We start from the raw sequence: 13,579 nt of genomic DNA, 5'->3' as shown, positions 1-13,579 counted from the left end.
AGCAGGTACCTTGGCTCACCTTCCGCTTCTGAGCGGTGCAGTAATAGAAACATTAGTAATTTCAAGGGAGAGGCTGCTTTTCTGCTGCAAGAAAAGAAAGAAAACTAAATATAGCGAAGACGGTCAGTTTGTCACTTGTGAGCGTTTTCAGCTCACTGTACCGGTCCTCCTGTGTTTCCTATAACGAAACGATGGTCTGGACTGACCCAGCAGGTCCCCCCGTTGCAGGAGCCTCCGGTCCCCTGCTGCCAGCAGCGTCTTTCAGACACCGACTTGCGTAGAGCCAGAATCCCCCCGTAGAAAAGTTCTCTGTAAAGTTGTGGCAGGCATTTAGGCTCGGCACGGCGCTACCCGAGTAGGAATTCGGAACCAGTGGTGCTGCTTTTGCTGCCTTGCCCTTTCCCAGCCCAGGGATCAGAGCATTTCTCGGCATCCGGGAGGGCGGCACTGGGGCCCCCTCTGCAGATGGGATTTGGGAGCAGTTGCCGTGGCCCCTCGGATGTGGCTCCTCGGGCTCTGAAAGCGGCACGTGCATTTGGACTAGCAGAGCCCTCTGTCTTTCCATACATGATATTCTCAAACAGTTTGTTGGAATTAAGGTAATTAGCAAAGGTCTGACCCGTATGTTGGTTAGTGTGATTTATTCATTGACTCCCGTTTCCCCCAGTTTCACAAATAAAGAGAACGCCTTTGAGTGCTAGAGCTTCGACTCAGCTAAAACAAAGAGTTAAAAGCAGCCAGCTCCCTTTTGACTGTGATTCTGAGTAATAGTACATGCAGAAAAATTAATAAATAGTGAAATAGAGGTGTATTTATAGAGGTCTGTTTATAGCCTTCATCGTATCCTTATGCTAGCAGGCTGGTGCCACAGCCAGAAGAGAACGTGTGAGTGGAAGTCTACATGCAGAAGCTTCAAACTGGCATTGCTGGTGCTGCTTAGCTCTCCTGACATCTTTTACTATCTATGTTTACTTAGGCTTTGTTAAATTCATTCACTCCTAGTTGGATTCTGCTACAGGCTTCCCATTCTGCCACAATTCTGTGTACCATACCTTCGTTATTTGTCCTTTCAAGGTTTTGCTACGTGTCGGGCCAGTACCTGCTTTGCTAAACCACCTTAGTTTAGGCTGCGTTGTACTCCTTTGGGGAAGCGCGTGGAGGCAGGCGGCAAAGGGACGGCCCTGCGGAAAGGGGCTCCCTGCAGAAGGAGACAGAGCCAGAGCCGGGCTCCGCCGGGCGCCCGCCTCGAGGTTTGGGGGCAGCTTGGGCAGCCCCCGTGACTTGTTTTGGCTCCTTTGCAGGGAGCCTCCGCTGGGACGCAGCCAGCTGGTCAGCCTGGGCAGAGGGTTGCTGCTACTCCAGCGCCGATGCAGCATTCTGCTTTACTTGGTGGGATTGAAGTGATTCCCTTCTCTTCATTATTTTAATTTAATTTTTAATTATTTCAGCTTTCAGTGATGATTTAGTTCTTATGCTGACAAGTGCTAGAGGAGGTAATGTATTGCATGCGTTTTAAAGAGTTGAGAACTGACCCATCAGGCCACGTCTAGGGAGAGCGACTCTTCCACGTTGTAGGTTCGTCTCCCATGGCACGCAGCGTCCGCTGCTGACTGGGAGCAAACATGAATCTGCTGCCAACAACGTGCTAGGAAACACAGCCGCCAGCAGCTGGGATAGGTGTGAAGTAAATTATCTTCCTTCACACCCATACCAGTTCTCCTGCTCGCACGTAAACACTTTCTCACGTGAGATCAACATCCCTTGTAAGCGTGACTGACTGGTTATCCCCACTGTGCTGGCCACGGCGTCAAGGCGTCCCCCTGCAGCGGTGTAAGGAGAAAAGGCCAACACTGAAAAGCGCCTTTGCCCCAACAGCTGGGGCAGCAGCAAAATCAGTTAATGCACAGCAGTCCAAAAAAAGCCCCAAGCGATTAAATAGGCCAATACCAGAACAAAGTCCAGCTTTAGTTACAAATATCAGGAAAAAAAACCCCAGTAGCTGGAAATAAGCGTATCTTTCCAAACGTATTTTGTCCTGGATTTCTAGTGGCCCATTCTTGCGCTTCCAGCTGTTCGTGGTGTCAGGAGCACATTACCCTCCCGCCGTTGCTGTGGGAGCTGGCTCTTTTGCACGGGAGGTTAGCGCCAGGAATCATTTTGATCTTTCTGTCTTGAACTAGGTTTGCAATAGAAGTGTTATATAGCTCCTCTTTGTTTTTTCAGAGTGAAAGAATTGAAAAAGGCCAAGGAACTTGAAGATACGCAGCAGCATCCCGTAGCAATGTGACATTGCTTTTCAGACTGTTTTCATTTTCTGTTTTTAGCAGAGACATGCAACAACAACAAAAATACCCACTGCAGTCCTGGAAATACCAGCTGCAGGATTTTAACAGTAATGTTTTGGTCATTGCATTTGCACTTTCATGGACAACTTTTAATTTGTTCAGCAAGACATCTTGGAACTCAATCTTCTGTTGGATCATGGGGAAAACAAAAGACACCAGGAGGAAATTGCGAGTTGCTTCATTCTCCGAGAAGGAAGAAGCGATTAATTATCCTTTTCATATAGGGCTGTATTAAACAACATGTGGAACTGTACAAATATTATACCAAAAATATTGCTAAGAAAAGGTGGGAATGCACAAGCAACACAAGAATGCTGTTCCTGCACCTGTCAGTCATCTCCAAGACACTGAAGCTTTGAGAGTCTCGGTGGAGGGGCTTAGATCAGTACATCTTTATTGGGTCCATGCATCCTCATTTCCTTCGCACTTCTGTCCTTTGTGTTTTATTTAAATCTCTACAGCACACTTAATGCAACTTTTTAAATCTGCAGGTTTTTAATACATCCCGTGGGAACTTACAGAGGGGTTGGTGTATGAGATGAGCGGGTAATGCATGAGGAACAGAGAGAGCAGCTTAAGCAAGTTTTAAAAAGTTTTTTTGGTATTTTTACTAGAACCTGCAAACATATCAATTGTCATGTACTTTCTCTCATATTCAGCACTTTATTTTCTAGCCTTACTTTCATGTACTATTATTTTAATAAGTTCTTAAAATAATTTGTAAAACATGTAGCTTTTTGTCTTAAGTACTTGTCAAACCTCTTGTCGTTCTGCGGAGTCACATACATTTGTTGCCTGGACATTTTATACCACCTAAAGATCAGAGTGGTGCTGCATTCTGGCCAGTAAATTTCTTATTTTGGCTACTTCATCAAAATCTGGGCAGTTTCTGTATATATAGAAGGTAGAAATGGAAAATGAGAAAAAATATTTGAAAGGGAATATATTGATTAATTACTAAATATTTTATTCACAAAGGGTCAATAACTTGGCAAGATAAAATTATTATTTGTATAGTTTTGTCTGAATGAACGAGAAGAGTGTGGATGTATTGTTTGTACATATTGTATATATTAAAACAAAGAGATATGTGCATGAACTCAAGAAAAAGAAATGAACAAAGCAAAGCATTAGTGGCTATGGTCTGTAAAATGAAACAAAAACTTTATTTCACTATAAGAAACTTTATTTTAAATGTTCTTTAGAAGAACATTTTTGCTAAAGCATGACTAAATGGCAAAAAAGAGCTACTGTATTTAGACTTAGGAAAAAAAGGCAGAGCAACATTACTTTAAAAAAAAAAAAAAGAAAGAAAAAAAAGGATATGTTTACATTTGATTTTGGCTACCAGGAGTTTGGTTTGGTTGGTTTTAATTTATTGATTCCTTCCTTCTTTTTTTTTCCCCTGTCTTCTTTTTTTTTTTCTTTTGCCAATGGTGCCAAGTAATGTGAATGCTAATATTGCTTAAGAAAATTAAGTTACTTTTGCAAAGCAGATAATCATAAGAGTACAAAAACCGTATCTAGCTTAACACCATACACTCACTCCAATAAAGAACACTTAGAATGAACATAAAATGAAAAAAAAAAAAAAAAAAAGAAATAGTACGAAAGTAGAAAAATATGTCTCACATTTTCATATCTCCTGCTGGAAGTCAGAAAATGTAATAAAAATTGCACAAAAAATTTAAAAAAATTAAGTAAAACTTTAAAAAAAGATGCAAACTGATCTTGTAGGGGTGTCATGGTATATTGCTATTTCCACATAGTGAGGAGCCAAAGAAATTAGATTTTTTTAAATTGAACTACTAATTTAAGACTGTCACAAATTCTTCGCCATGGGAACCAGGTTCTGATCTTTATTACCGAGGAATGTAAGGGAAGAAACTCCCGAAGTCCGTGTCGTTATTGTGGGTTATGTAGATGTCCGAGATCAGAAGCTGCTCCCGTGTGTTTGTTTTGCTCGTGGCAGTTTGAAATTTCTGAATGGACTGGTGTAAATTTGAGATTGTTAGTTTTGGAATAGTTGTTCTTGCTTGATCCCGGCCACCAACCGCAATGTTTAAACGCAAGGCTTGTTGTGAAGCCTAAAAATATTCACACATAAGAAGCTTTTAAACTGGTGTCTTTAAAAGAAGAGTAAAAACAAAGATTGTGGCAAAAAAACTGGGGTCAGTGCTCTTGGTGCCTTTTCTATAATTGTACCTGTTTTTAATTACTTCTTTTCACTGCCAGCATTGAATTACAGTAGATGTGCTATAGCTCATTATCAGAATTCTCTTGTACATTTCTGAACTGCTGCTTTATGACCTGATTCAATTTAAAAACAAAAACAGAGAAAAAACGAATGGCCTGGCGCTCACGCTGTGCCTGTGGGCAGCCCCATAGCCTCGATTTACTGTATGGAATTGGAACCTTAACCGTTAAATTTTTCTCTCGCGCAAAAACGGGACAGGAGATGCCGAAGAATCTCCTTTGGGATGAATTGGAAATGCTCTGTATTAATACTGGAAGAACTCTGACATTTTGAAACCGAAATGTTGCTCCCATTAACCAGTACCTGACAATATAGAATCGACCTTTTCCTAACAAGAGTAGTGACCTCAGTGGAAATGTTTTAACTCCCTGTCTTTACAGAAAATGATTCAGTGATATACAGAGCTATTTCAAATTACTCTTCCAGATCCATGGGCCTGGTGGTGTATCTACTAATCTAGATCCTGCTTCAGCCAAACGTTTAGGCGTGTACTTGCTGTTAAACGTGCAGGCAATTCCGCGGGCGCAGCAGGACTGCCTGCACGGTTAAAGCCAAGTACAGCTTCCGAGTGCTTTGTTGTGTCGGGCCACGATCCTTCGGTGTATCGCTGGGGAGTTGGACAGACTCCCCCCGCAGCGAAGTGATTCTGCTCACCCTTTTCTTGGTTGTGGAACTTACATTTTCACGGAAGATAAGTAAGTGCAGCTTTCCGGGAAAACTCAAATTCCCAAGTGCCAGGAGCCAGATCTTCTGTCTTCTGATAATGGCATCGCTCCTTTGTGAAACACATTCGACAGCAGTAATACTGTGTGAAAGAAATACAGAATATAACATGAACCCCCTCTCTGGTTGCACGCTTATGGCAGTTCCACACAATAGCTGGTGCCCAATGGGGGGTCCCCAAGACTTGCATGTAAAACTAGTATAGATGTCTTCTCTTTTGTAAGTTTTATTTTTGTAACCGTGCATGTAAAGCATCACTGAATCAATGGATCTGTTGAAGAACTCAGCTGCTGGAACCATGCAAAATGTTTTGAATTGCCCTTAAAATATGGAAAATGTTTTCTGAATGCTTTATATTCTTTCTGCTGTAAATTAAAAACAAAGAAAATTTCCCCATACAAAGCGTGTGCCTTTTTTTAAACGCATCTCTTCCCTCCTAGTTTAAAAGAGTGATGTAGTCCTTTAGGCGCTGTAAGTAGCCATAAAAGAATGCATTTCTTCTACTACATGACCTGCTTGTAAGTAGCATCTAGTTTCTTACGGGTTATAATCCCAACAGCCCACAGCCTACCGCGAGCGGGCGTGCAGCCCCTGGAGCTTGCTGGGATTCACTGAAGGCAACGACACACTCCCTGGCTCCGCAGCCCCTTCTGCTGCTCCATTCCAGCGTGTCACCTGCGTCTGCTGTGGCGAGCAGCAGCTTTGCGAGGACTCTATTTCTCGGGCAGCCAACTCTCCGGGTCTCCTGCCGGAGTGCCGCCGACCATTGCTGGTCTGCAGCTGCCCCGCGCAGCCCTGCCAGCCCCGTCCTGCTCCGCTTCGGCAGCTGTCTCAAGCCCCAGGACACGGCTCCGCAGGCGGCTGCTGGACGAAGCCTGTAACCACCAGTCACGCTCCCTCTTTCTCCCCCGAGGCCCTCACCCCGTGCAAAAACTTTTTCGTCTTGAGTGTTGCGCACTCTTACAGCAGACGGGAGAACTGTTTTAAAACCACGGGCGCTGGGTACCCATCTACCCGTAATGTCGAAGCTTCACGTTACAGGCTTTGCCAAGATGACTGCGACTACAGGGAAGCGTTAAAAATCCATTTTGTCCTTAAAATACAAGTTCTGCCCAGCTGCAGCTAGCAGCCTGGTTTTCAAGGCAATATGCTGTAGTTTTTCAAATTTGGAAACATTCTGTGAGATTGTGTAAGGTGACATAAACTACATATTTATAAATATTTCACCAGCCCTTAGATGGTCTCGGTTCTGATTAGATTTTCTAACAGAACTTAGAGCAGTTCTATATAATCGTATATACATGGCAGATACATACGCATTATGGGTGACTAACATTTCTGAGATCAAATTATTTTCACTCCTCTTCAGTAGACGATCACTTTCAGGGCAGGGAGTCTGGGCTTTTCATGAGAAACCATGCGCGCCTAGTAGTAGAATGCTAAATCCTACATTGTGCACAAAGCAGAGGCGAATCTTGGTGGTAGCCAAGAGGCCGGCAGATGCAGGAACCTAAGAGGTCACACTTAATAACACAGTTACAGTAATAACTGAGACTTAATAGCTAACTATTGCACTGAACAAATGCACAACTTACATGAACCAACCCTCAATGATGCAAATTTTGTACCTGACTACAAGGCTAGCCTAGCAGGGAAAAACAGCTTTAATAAATCAATCATCCAGTCTGTGAGAGACTTATGTTAGTACTATTATGAGTAAGTTCTTCCAAAACCCAGGACCACAACAGAAGATGAGATTCCATTAAGAGTGTTTCTTCTGGACTACAGAGAAACAAGTTTAATTATGTTTCTCTTTAAGAATAAATCAGCATTTAACTCCCCAATTTTCTCTTTTATGTGCCTGTTAATTCCTGGCTGCTTCTTTAGCATCGTGGTGGGTTGACCCTGGCAGGAAAGTAAGCACCTACCAACTCCTCGCTCATTTCTCTGTCTCCCTGCTTCTCCCCAGCAGCATGGGAGAGGAGAATTGGAAGAGCAAATGTGAGAAAAAAAATGACTGGGGTGCAGTAAAGGCAGTTTTGTAAGTGAAGGCAAAAAAGGAAAAGAACCAAAAATAAGTGATGCAAAGGCAGTCAGTCACTCACTGCCTCCCACCAGCCACCTGATACCTTGGAAAGACCATCCCCCCACCCAGCTTTACTGCTGGGGTGGTGTTATCTGTCGCAGAAAGGGCCTCCAGAAAAGCTGGGGAGGGTCGCTTTATCTGGGAGTGGAGCAATAGGACGAGGGGGAACGGTTTTACACTGAAAGAGGGGAGACTGCGATGAGATCTGAGGCAGAAATTCTTTGCTGTGAGGGGGGTGAGCCCCTGGCCCAGGTTGCCCAGAGCAGCTGTGGCTGCCCCATGGAGGCAGGTTCAAGGGGGGTTCAAGGGGGGGTTCAAGGAGGGGTTCAAGGCCAGGCTGGACGGGGCTCTGAGCAGCCCGGTGTAGTGGGAGGTGTCCCTGCCCAGGGCAGGGAGTGGAGCAAGATGAGCTTTAAGGTCCCTTCCAACCCAAACCACTCTGTGATTCTGTGATGCTATGAACAGCCCTCTGGTCTGTTTGGCACAGCTGTGGCCCCTTCCAGCCTCTCACCTGCCCCCAGCCTGCAGGGGCAGCATGAGAAACGGAGAAGGCCTTGATGCTGTGTAAGCACTGTTCAGCAACAGACAAAACATCTGCGCGTTATCAATGCTGTTTTGCTCACAAATCAAAAGGACAGCAGCACACAGGCTGCGATGAAGAACACCACCTCCATCCCAGCTGGGCCCAGTACAAGCGTAACCCCACGAGGGCTCTGAGAAACGAGCCCAGTTCTGGGCTTTGGCCACATCAAGAGCCCTTCACAACCAGCAGGAGCCACAGGTACAAACCTACCAGGGCAGGCCTTCACCCGTCAGCACCTTCCACCCACCCTCAGGTGATGCAAGGCACATGCTGGTAGAATTTAAAACACAAGAACACACGCACACACCCACCCCCTTCCCCGCTGTATAAGCACAATATCTCAAAATCACCACATGGACCCAGTAGTTCAGGCCAAGTGTTTGTTAGCAAGGGGACATAATTTCACCACTTCTGAAGCTGCTACCACAGAGAGCTGGGGCCTCGCCCACAGGGGCAGCAGCCCCGAATTGGACACCAGGCCACATCCACGCACAGAGGAGGCACAGAGGAGCCGGGCGCGCCCCGCCTAGAAACAGGGGCGGGGGGACGCACAGGGAGGGGGGAGCGGGGCGGCAGTGCGTGCGGGGGGGTGGGTGCACCCGTGCACTACACATAAGCACCGCTATCAGCTGTACAGGCCTGTCCCACACCCAGGCCGGTATAAGGGACGCTGTGCACAGCTGGCCTGGCCAGGCCCCGGCACCCCCCGCCCCAGGCACCGCCCCGGCACGCCTCACGCAGCGGAGGGGGGCCGGGAGCGGGGAGGGGTGCGGCGGTGGTTCCTCTCCTCAAGCCTCCCCCGGCCCGCCCCCGCCTCAGGCCCGGCCCAACATCTCCCGCCACAGCCGGCTCCAGGCTCGCCCCCGCCCGCCGCCCTCGCCAGCGCCCCGGCCCCGCCCCTCGCTGACACCGCCCGGGCCCGGCTCCCTCAGGGTGCGGCGAAGGGGGGGCTGTGCCCCCCACCCCGCTGCCGCGCGCCGAACGGCTGCAGCGCGCGCTTGCTGCGCCCGCGCTGCTCGGGGGAGGGGGCGTGGCCTCGCGGCACGGTCCACGAGGGGGCGTGGTTCCCTTTCGGCCCCGCCCCGGGGCGCCCAGGCCCCGCCCCGGTTCCCGTCACATCCCGGCGCCGGCGGGGCCGCGCGCACTTCCCCTCGGGAACCGCTTGGACGCCGCGGCCGCGCAGCCCGACCCCGTCGGCAGGATGTGAGTGCGGGACCGGGGCGCCTGGGGACACCCGCTGGTGGCGAGTGGCGGCGGGGCCGGCCGCGCCCAGGCGGGCGGTGGCGGCGGGAGCGGGGCCAGGCCTGCTGCGCAGCGCGGGCGGCCCGGCCCGGCGGGGCCGGCTGGTGTCCCGGTGCCGGCGCCGCCCGCGGGCGGGGGCTGCCGGGAGCGGCTGTGCGTGGCGCCGTGGGTGGTGGCGCCGGGACGGGCCGTCGCTTGGCCCTGGCGCCCTGGGGCGCTGCGGGGGCCTGGGCAGCCCCGGGCGTCTCTCCGTAGCGGTGGCCGTGCAGCCGGAGCACCGAGCGAGCGCGTTCCGGTGACCGGTCTGTCGCTGTGCTTGGACCCGCGTCCCTCAGGAAGAGGTTTCACTTCCGAAACTCGGGTCTGGGCCCAGCGGGGGAGCGGTACTGAGGGGCGGCTGAAGTGCCAAAACGGGAGCGGTTGGTTGTGTTGTACGTGACTGCTCTTGAGCCGTGCCACAGGCTGCCCGGTTCGCTCGGGGGGTGTGTGTGTGTGTACACACTTGTTGTCGCTAAATGTAAATTAGAAGTCGATGTGCGAATACAGCCGATAGTCAGTTTCAGCTCCTCTGAGTTGAGGATGCACTAAACAGCACACGCTTCTGATGCCAAAGAAATGAAAGCATGGAAAAGCAGATTGTACGGGTGGTTCTAGAGATACGCAGCAAAAGCTTGGCAAAGAGGTGAAAAGGTACGAGGGGTGTGTACAGAGGCTCTTGCATCTGTTAGGAAGACGCAGGGTGTAGCAGCTGGTGGAAGAACTCCACGGCCTGAGGTTATGAATTCAAAGCTGACCAGAGGTAAATGGCTGTATGTGCTGAATGCTTTTTCCTTTCCTGTGCTTTCTCTTGCCCCGTGTCACCCGTTTCAAAAGAACGGAGACAGAGGTGCGCACTGCAAGAGCGCGTAGTTACAATAACCATTAAGTAAGTTTTTGTAAACTACTGTAGTTTGAAGCTTGGTATTTGTGTTCGTACTGGAAAACAAGAACACCCCGAGCCCAAACGCTCGAATATTTGAGCCCTGTGAACCATTGTAGGAGTTGTCATGTGCCTTATTGTAAACGATAGTATTAGCAAGTCACCGCTATCTTTTAGTGTGTCAGGCAATTTGTTGGCAAGGTGTTGGGACACTGCATGACTTACCCCTATTGTCAGCTGTTAAAACATCACTTCTCCGGTATTTTTTACAAGGACGCAAGCTCCCGGTTTTCAGGAATGTCAGATAACTTGTGTGCTCTAAGCATATCCACTTCAAACTGAAAACACAGCCTGTTCAAAGCTAAACAGAATAGTGATGACTTTCTTTACTGCAGGTCAGCCACTGTTCCTGGAAGCTCAAATGCGGCTGCTGGCAGTAATCGTCGTCTTCAGCAGACTCAACATCAAGTAGATGAGGTAAAAGTCTCGTCTGGTAGCAGCGTAACCATTTTGCTTCAGGGAAGTTGTATAGCTAGAAGGGGTATTTTGGCCAAAGCAGTTTCCCCTTCATTAGATGAAGGGGAAGCCTAGTATCGTTCAGCTTGCTTTATTATACTTGTGTCATCTTAACTCTTCCAAAGGTTAAAGAAAAATAATAAAATCCATTCAGCTGGAGTGGGGAAGTAGAGAGAAGCTACCAGTGGCTGAACATTAGCTGCAAACTCTGTGCTTGAGGATTTGGCATAAGTAAAGATAAGAACCTTTGTTCTTACAGAGAACAAGCTTCTCTCTCATCAGTAGCAACGAAGGCCAACCGCCAAATATGACGTGTCCGGATTTCTGGGGAGTCCAAAAGCCAGGCTGGCTACTGACAGTACTTTTATTTTTTTTTTGACATGCGGTTGACTATCACATTTATATGCCTCAACTCCTTCTGAAGCGAGCTGGGAATTGTTTCCCAGGTTTAAGGGAATGCCAGCACAACTGGCACTGCTGACATTTTAAAGTAGGTATTGGGGGCATGCAGCCACGGGTGAATTTCACGATTTTGTTTAAGCTTATGACTGGGTATACTGAGGGGTAATAGCCCCTATTTCTGGGAGAACACCGAGAGTACTGTGTGTTGCTATCTGTTGCCTACAATTAAGTTCCACAGCGGGTGATACAACTGGTAACTTACCGTAAGCATTAAACTGATGTAGGTGGTTGACATCATGAGAGTGAATGTGGACAAGGTTTTGGAGCGAGACCAGAAGCTGTCGGAGTTGGATGACCGTGCTGATGCACTGCAAGCAGGAGCTTCCCAGTTTGAGACCAGTGCAGCCAAGCTGAAAAGGAAGTATTGGTGGAAGAACTGTAAGGTAACTGTGGCTTGTCCACTTACACCGTGCAGTATTGCTGTTAACACTATTACAATCAGCTTCTCAAAAGATAAAAGTAAACTTGACTTTAGCCAATGTTATTTAAGTTATAGCGTCTTTTTTTTTTTAAACATGGCATAGTGGTTAGGTGAGGTAACCAAAAGCTGGATTATCAGCCATGCTGCTTGGTGCGAGAACACCTCGTCTAAGATGCTAATGGCCAGAGGGAAACACCTCAGTAATCTAAGGCTTTGCGGAACAGGAATTAAAAGGCCAAAAAAAGCATAGGTTGAGTTAATGTGCAGGAAATATTAGAAGGCAGAAGGAGCTCACTCAGACTCCTGTACTTGTGGGTGTTGGCAAAGGTTGGAGTCATCTTTGGTGACCAAAAAAACGGTGAAAGATGTGGTATGGGGGAAGAGTGGAAGTGATGTTTAATAGTTCTTTTACTGCTGCTTGTACTCTTACCAGAGCCAGGCTTTGCATGGAGGCAGAGGAGAAAAGAACCTGTTGCTCCACTCTGCCTGTGCGCACAGCCTGCCATCTCTGAGCGGCAGTGGTGGGTCGAGCTTGATTACTGCAGAAGTTTTATTTGCCACGTCAGATCTAGCACACGGTGCGAAAGTACCTTGCGGGGGCTGCTTTCCTGTACCCTAAAGGCCAGTTAATGTTGATGCGTGGTTTGTAGTAAGTGTTGTGTGGCTTTATTTTCACAGATGTGGGCAATATTGATAGCTGTTGTTATCATTATCATCATCATCATTATTGGTAAGTTTCACTAAAATGGGGGTTTCTGGTAGAGTTGGAATAGATGGTGTTAATTCACTGACTGGTGCAGCAAATAAAGCCAGGACACTCAAATGGGAGTGTATTCGATGTGAATTTGAAGTAGCAGTGACTGCTTTAACAACGGTGGCCTGCAGTGAGTGGTAAATTGCGACCGCTGCGGGAGTGGCAATAGCTGAATCTCGGACAAGGGTGAGAGTGGAAATAGCGGGGACTTGGGAACCAGGAACAGCCTTGGGTTTTGCAGCTGTGTGTTGCAGAAGTGTGAGTAGAAATTCCATTTGCCTCCCTTGTCCAGATTGGTTTTTCATCCGTCAGCTTCTTGCCAGACGAATCGGTTTCAGCGCGGCAGTCCCAAGTCTGCTGCCGTAGTAGATGTTTTTTTTTAAATGTAGTAGGCTTTTTTTTTTTTAAAGTAGAAACTTTGCTGTTGGGTGAAATGATAGTAATCTTGGGTCAGGATAACGAGCTGGGGAACACAGAGTTCAGTCTTGGGCTTGAATTCTCATGTAATTCCCCAAGTATTTCATGGGAGGACAAAGATTAGGTTTGTGCTGTAATACAGCAACAGACACTGTGGTAACCGTTGGCAACAGATGTGTCGTCCTGGGTGAGAAATACCAGTGTGCAAGCGCTAAGGAAAGCTAAAACTAGGAAACCAACACGGGAAGCTCTTAAACCCCTCGATAGCCGCCTCTAGCGCCTTAAATTCTTCAAGCGCAGGATTGTTACGGGGAGGGGCTGAAGGCGACTGTCCTTTGTCCAACTGTTTTCTTCTCTTTGTAGTTCTGAGTGTGCCTTCATGAGTTACAGGAAGAAACTCAGACCAACCGAAGGTGCCAATCTCCAGCCTCTCCGCCGCAAACCTGCTGCGTTTTCAGCCTGTTTACTGCTGTTTGAAGCAAAACTATTTTGATTACTGAAATGTAGCTAACTTCACCCGGTTGCCTTAAGACACTCCTGCCATAAATGACTAACGAGCACAGCCCTCCCGGTGCACGGCGCCTTGTTCCCGGGGCGGAGCTGCTGCCGGGCTCCGCCCTCGCTTGTGGGGTTGGGTCGCCGTCCTTCCCCCCCCCCCCGTCCCTCCCCGGTGCATCCCCCTGCGCGCGGGGGCGGGGCCGCACGTGGCGGCGGGGCAGGCGCGCGCGCACGGGGGCCGCGTGCGGCGGCGCGTGAGGGGCGGGGCGGGGGCCGCGCGCCCCGCCCTACCCGCGCCCTTCCCGCCAATAAAGCGCCTCCGCCCGCCCCCTCCCCTCCCCGCGGGGCGGGGCGCG

General features: G+C 48.6%; 2 protein-coding genes across 9 annotated transcripts in view; both read left to right on the top strand.

Annotated features, from left to right (window-relative positions):
* CAMTA1 (calmodulin binding transcription activator 1) overlaps positions 1-5,717 on the top strand; it is a 295,455-nt gene extending 289,738 nt beyond the window's left edge. For all 8 annotated transcript variants that reach the window (XM_063353609.1, XM_063353605.1, XM_063353607.1 and 5 more), the window contains one exon: positions 2,224-5,717. In XM_063353609.1, the coding sequence (XP_063209679.1) occupies positions 2,224-2,287 (64 nt within the window). In that variant the 3' untranslated portion in view covers positions 2,288-5,717. The remainder of the gene's footprint in view (positions 1-2,223) is intronic.
* Positions 5,718-9,089: 3,372 nt separating this feature from the next.
* Positions 9,090-13,290, top strand: VAMP3 (vesicle associated membrane protein 3). Its single transcript, XM_063353574.1, has 5 exons — positions 9,090-9,197; positions 10,551-10,632; positions 11,358-11,516; positions 12,233-12,284; positions 13,089-13,290. Coding segments are annotated over exons 1-5 (315 nt in total). The 5' UTR covers positions 9,090-9,195; the 3' UTR covers positions 13,109-13,290.
* Positions 13,291-13,579: the final 289 nt, after the last annotated feature.

This window comes from Chroicocephalus ridibundus, chromosome 16, assembly GCF_963924245.1.
Source record: "Chroicocephalus ridibundus chromosome 16, bChrRid1.1, whole genome shotgun sequence".
Classification (NCBI taxonomy): domain Eukaryota; kingdom Metazoa; phylum Chordata; class Aves; order Charadriiformes; family Laridae; genus Chroicocephalus; species Chroicocephalus ridibundus.
This window is presented reverse-complemented; position numbering and strand designations above follow the sequence as displayed.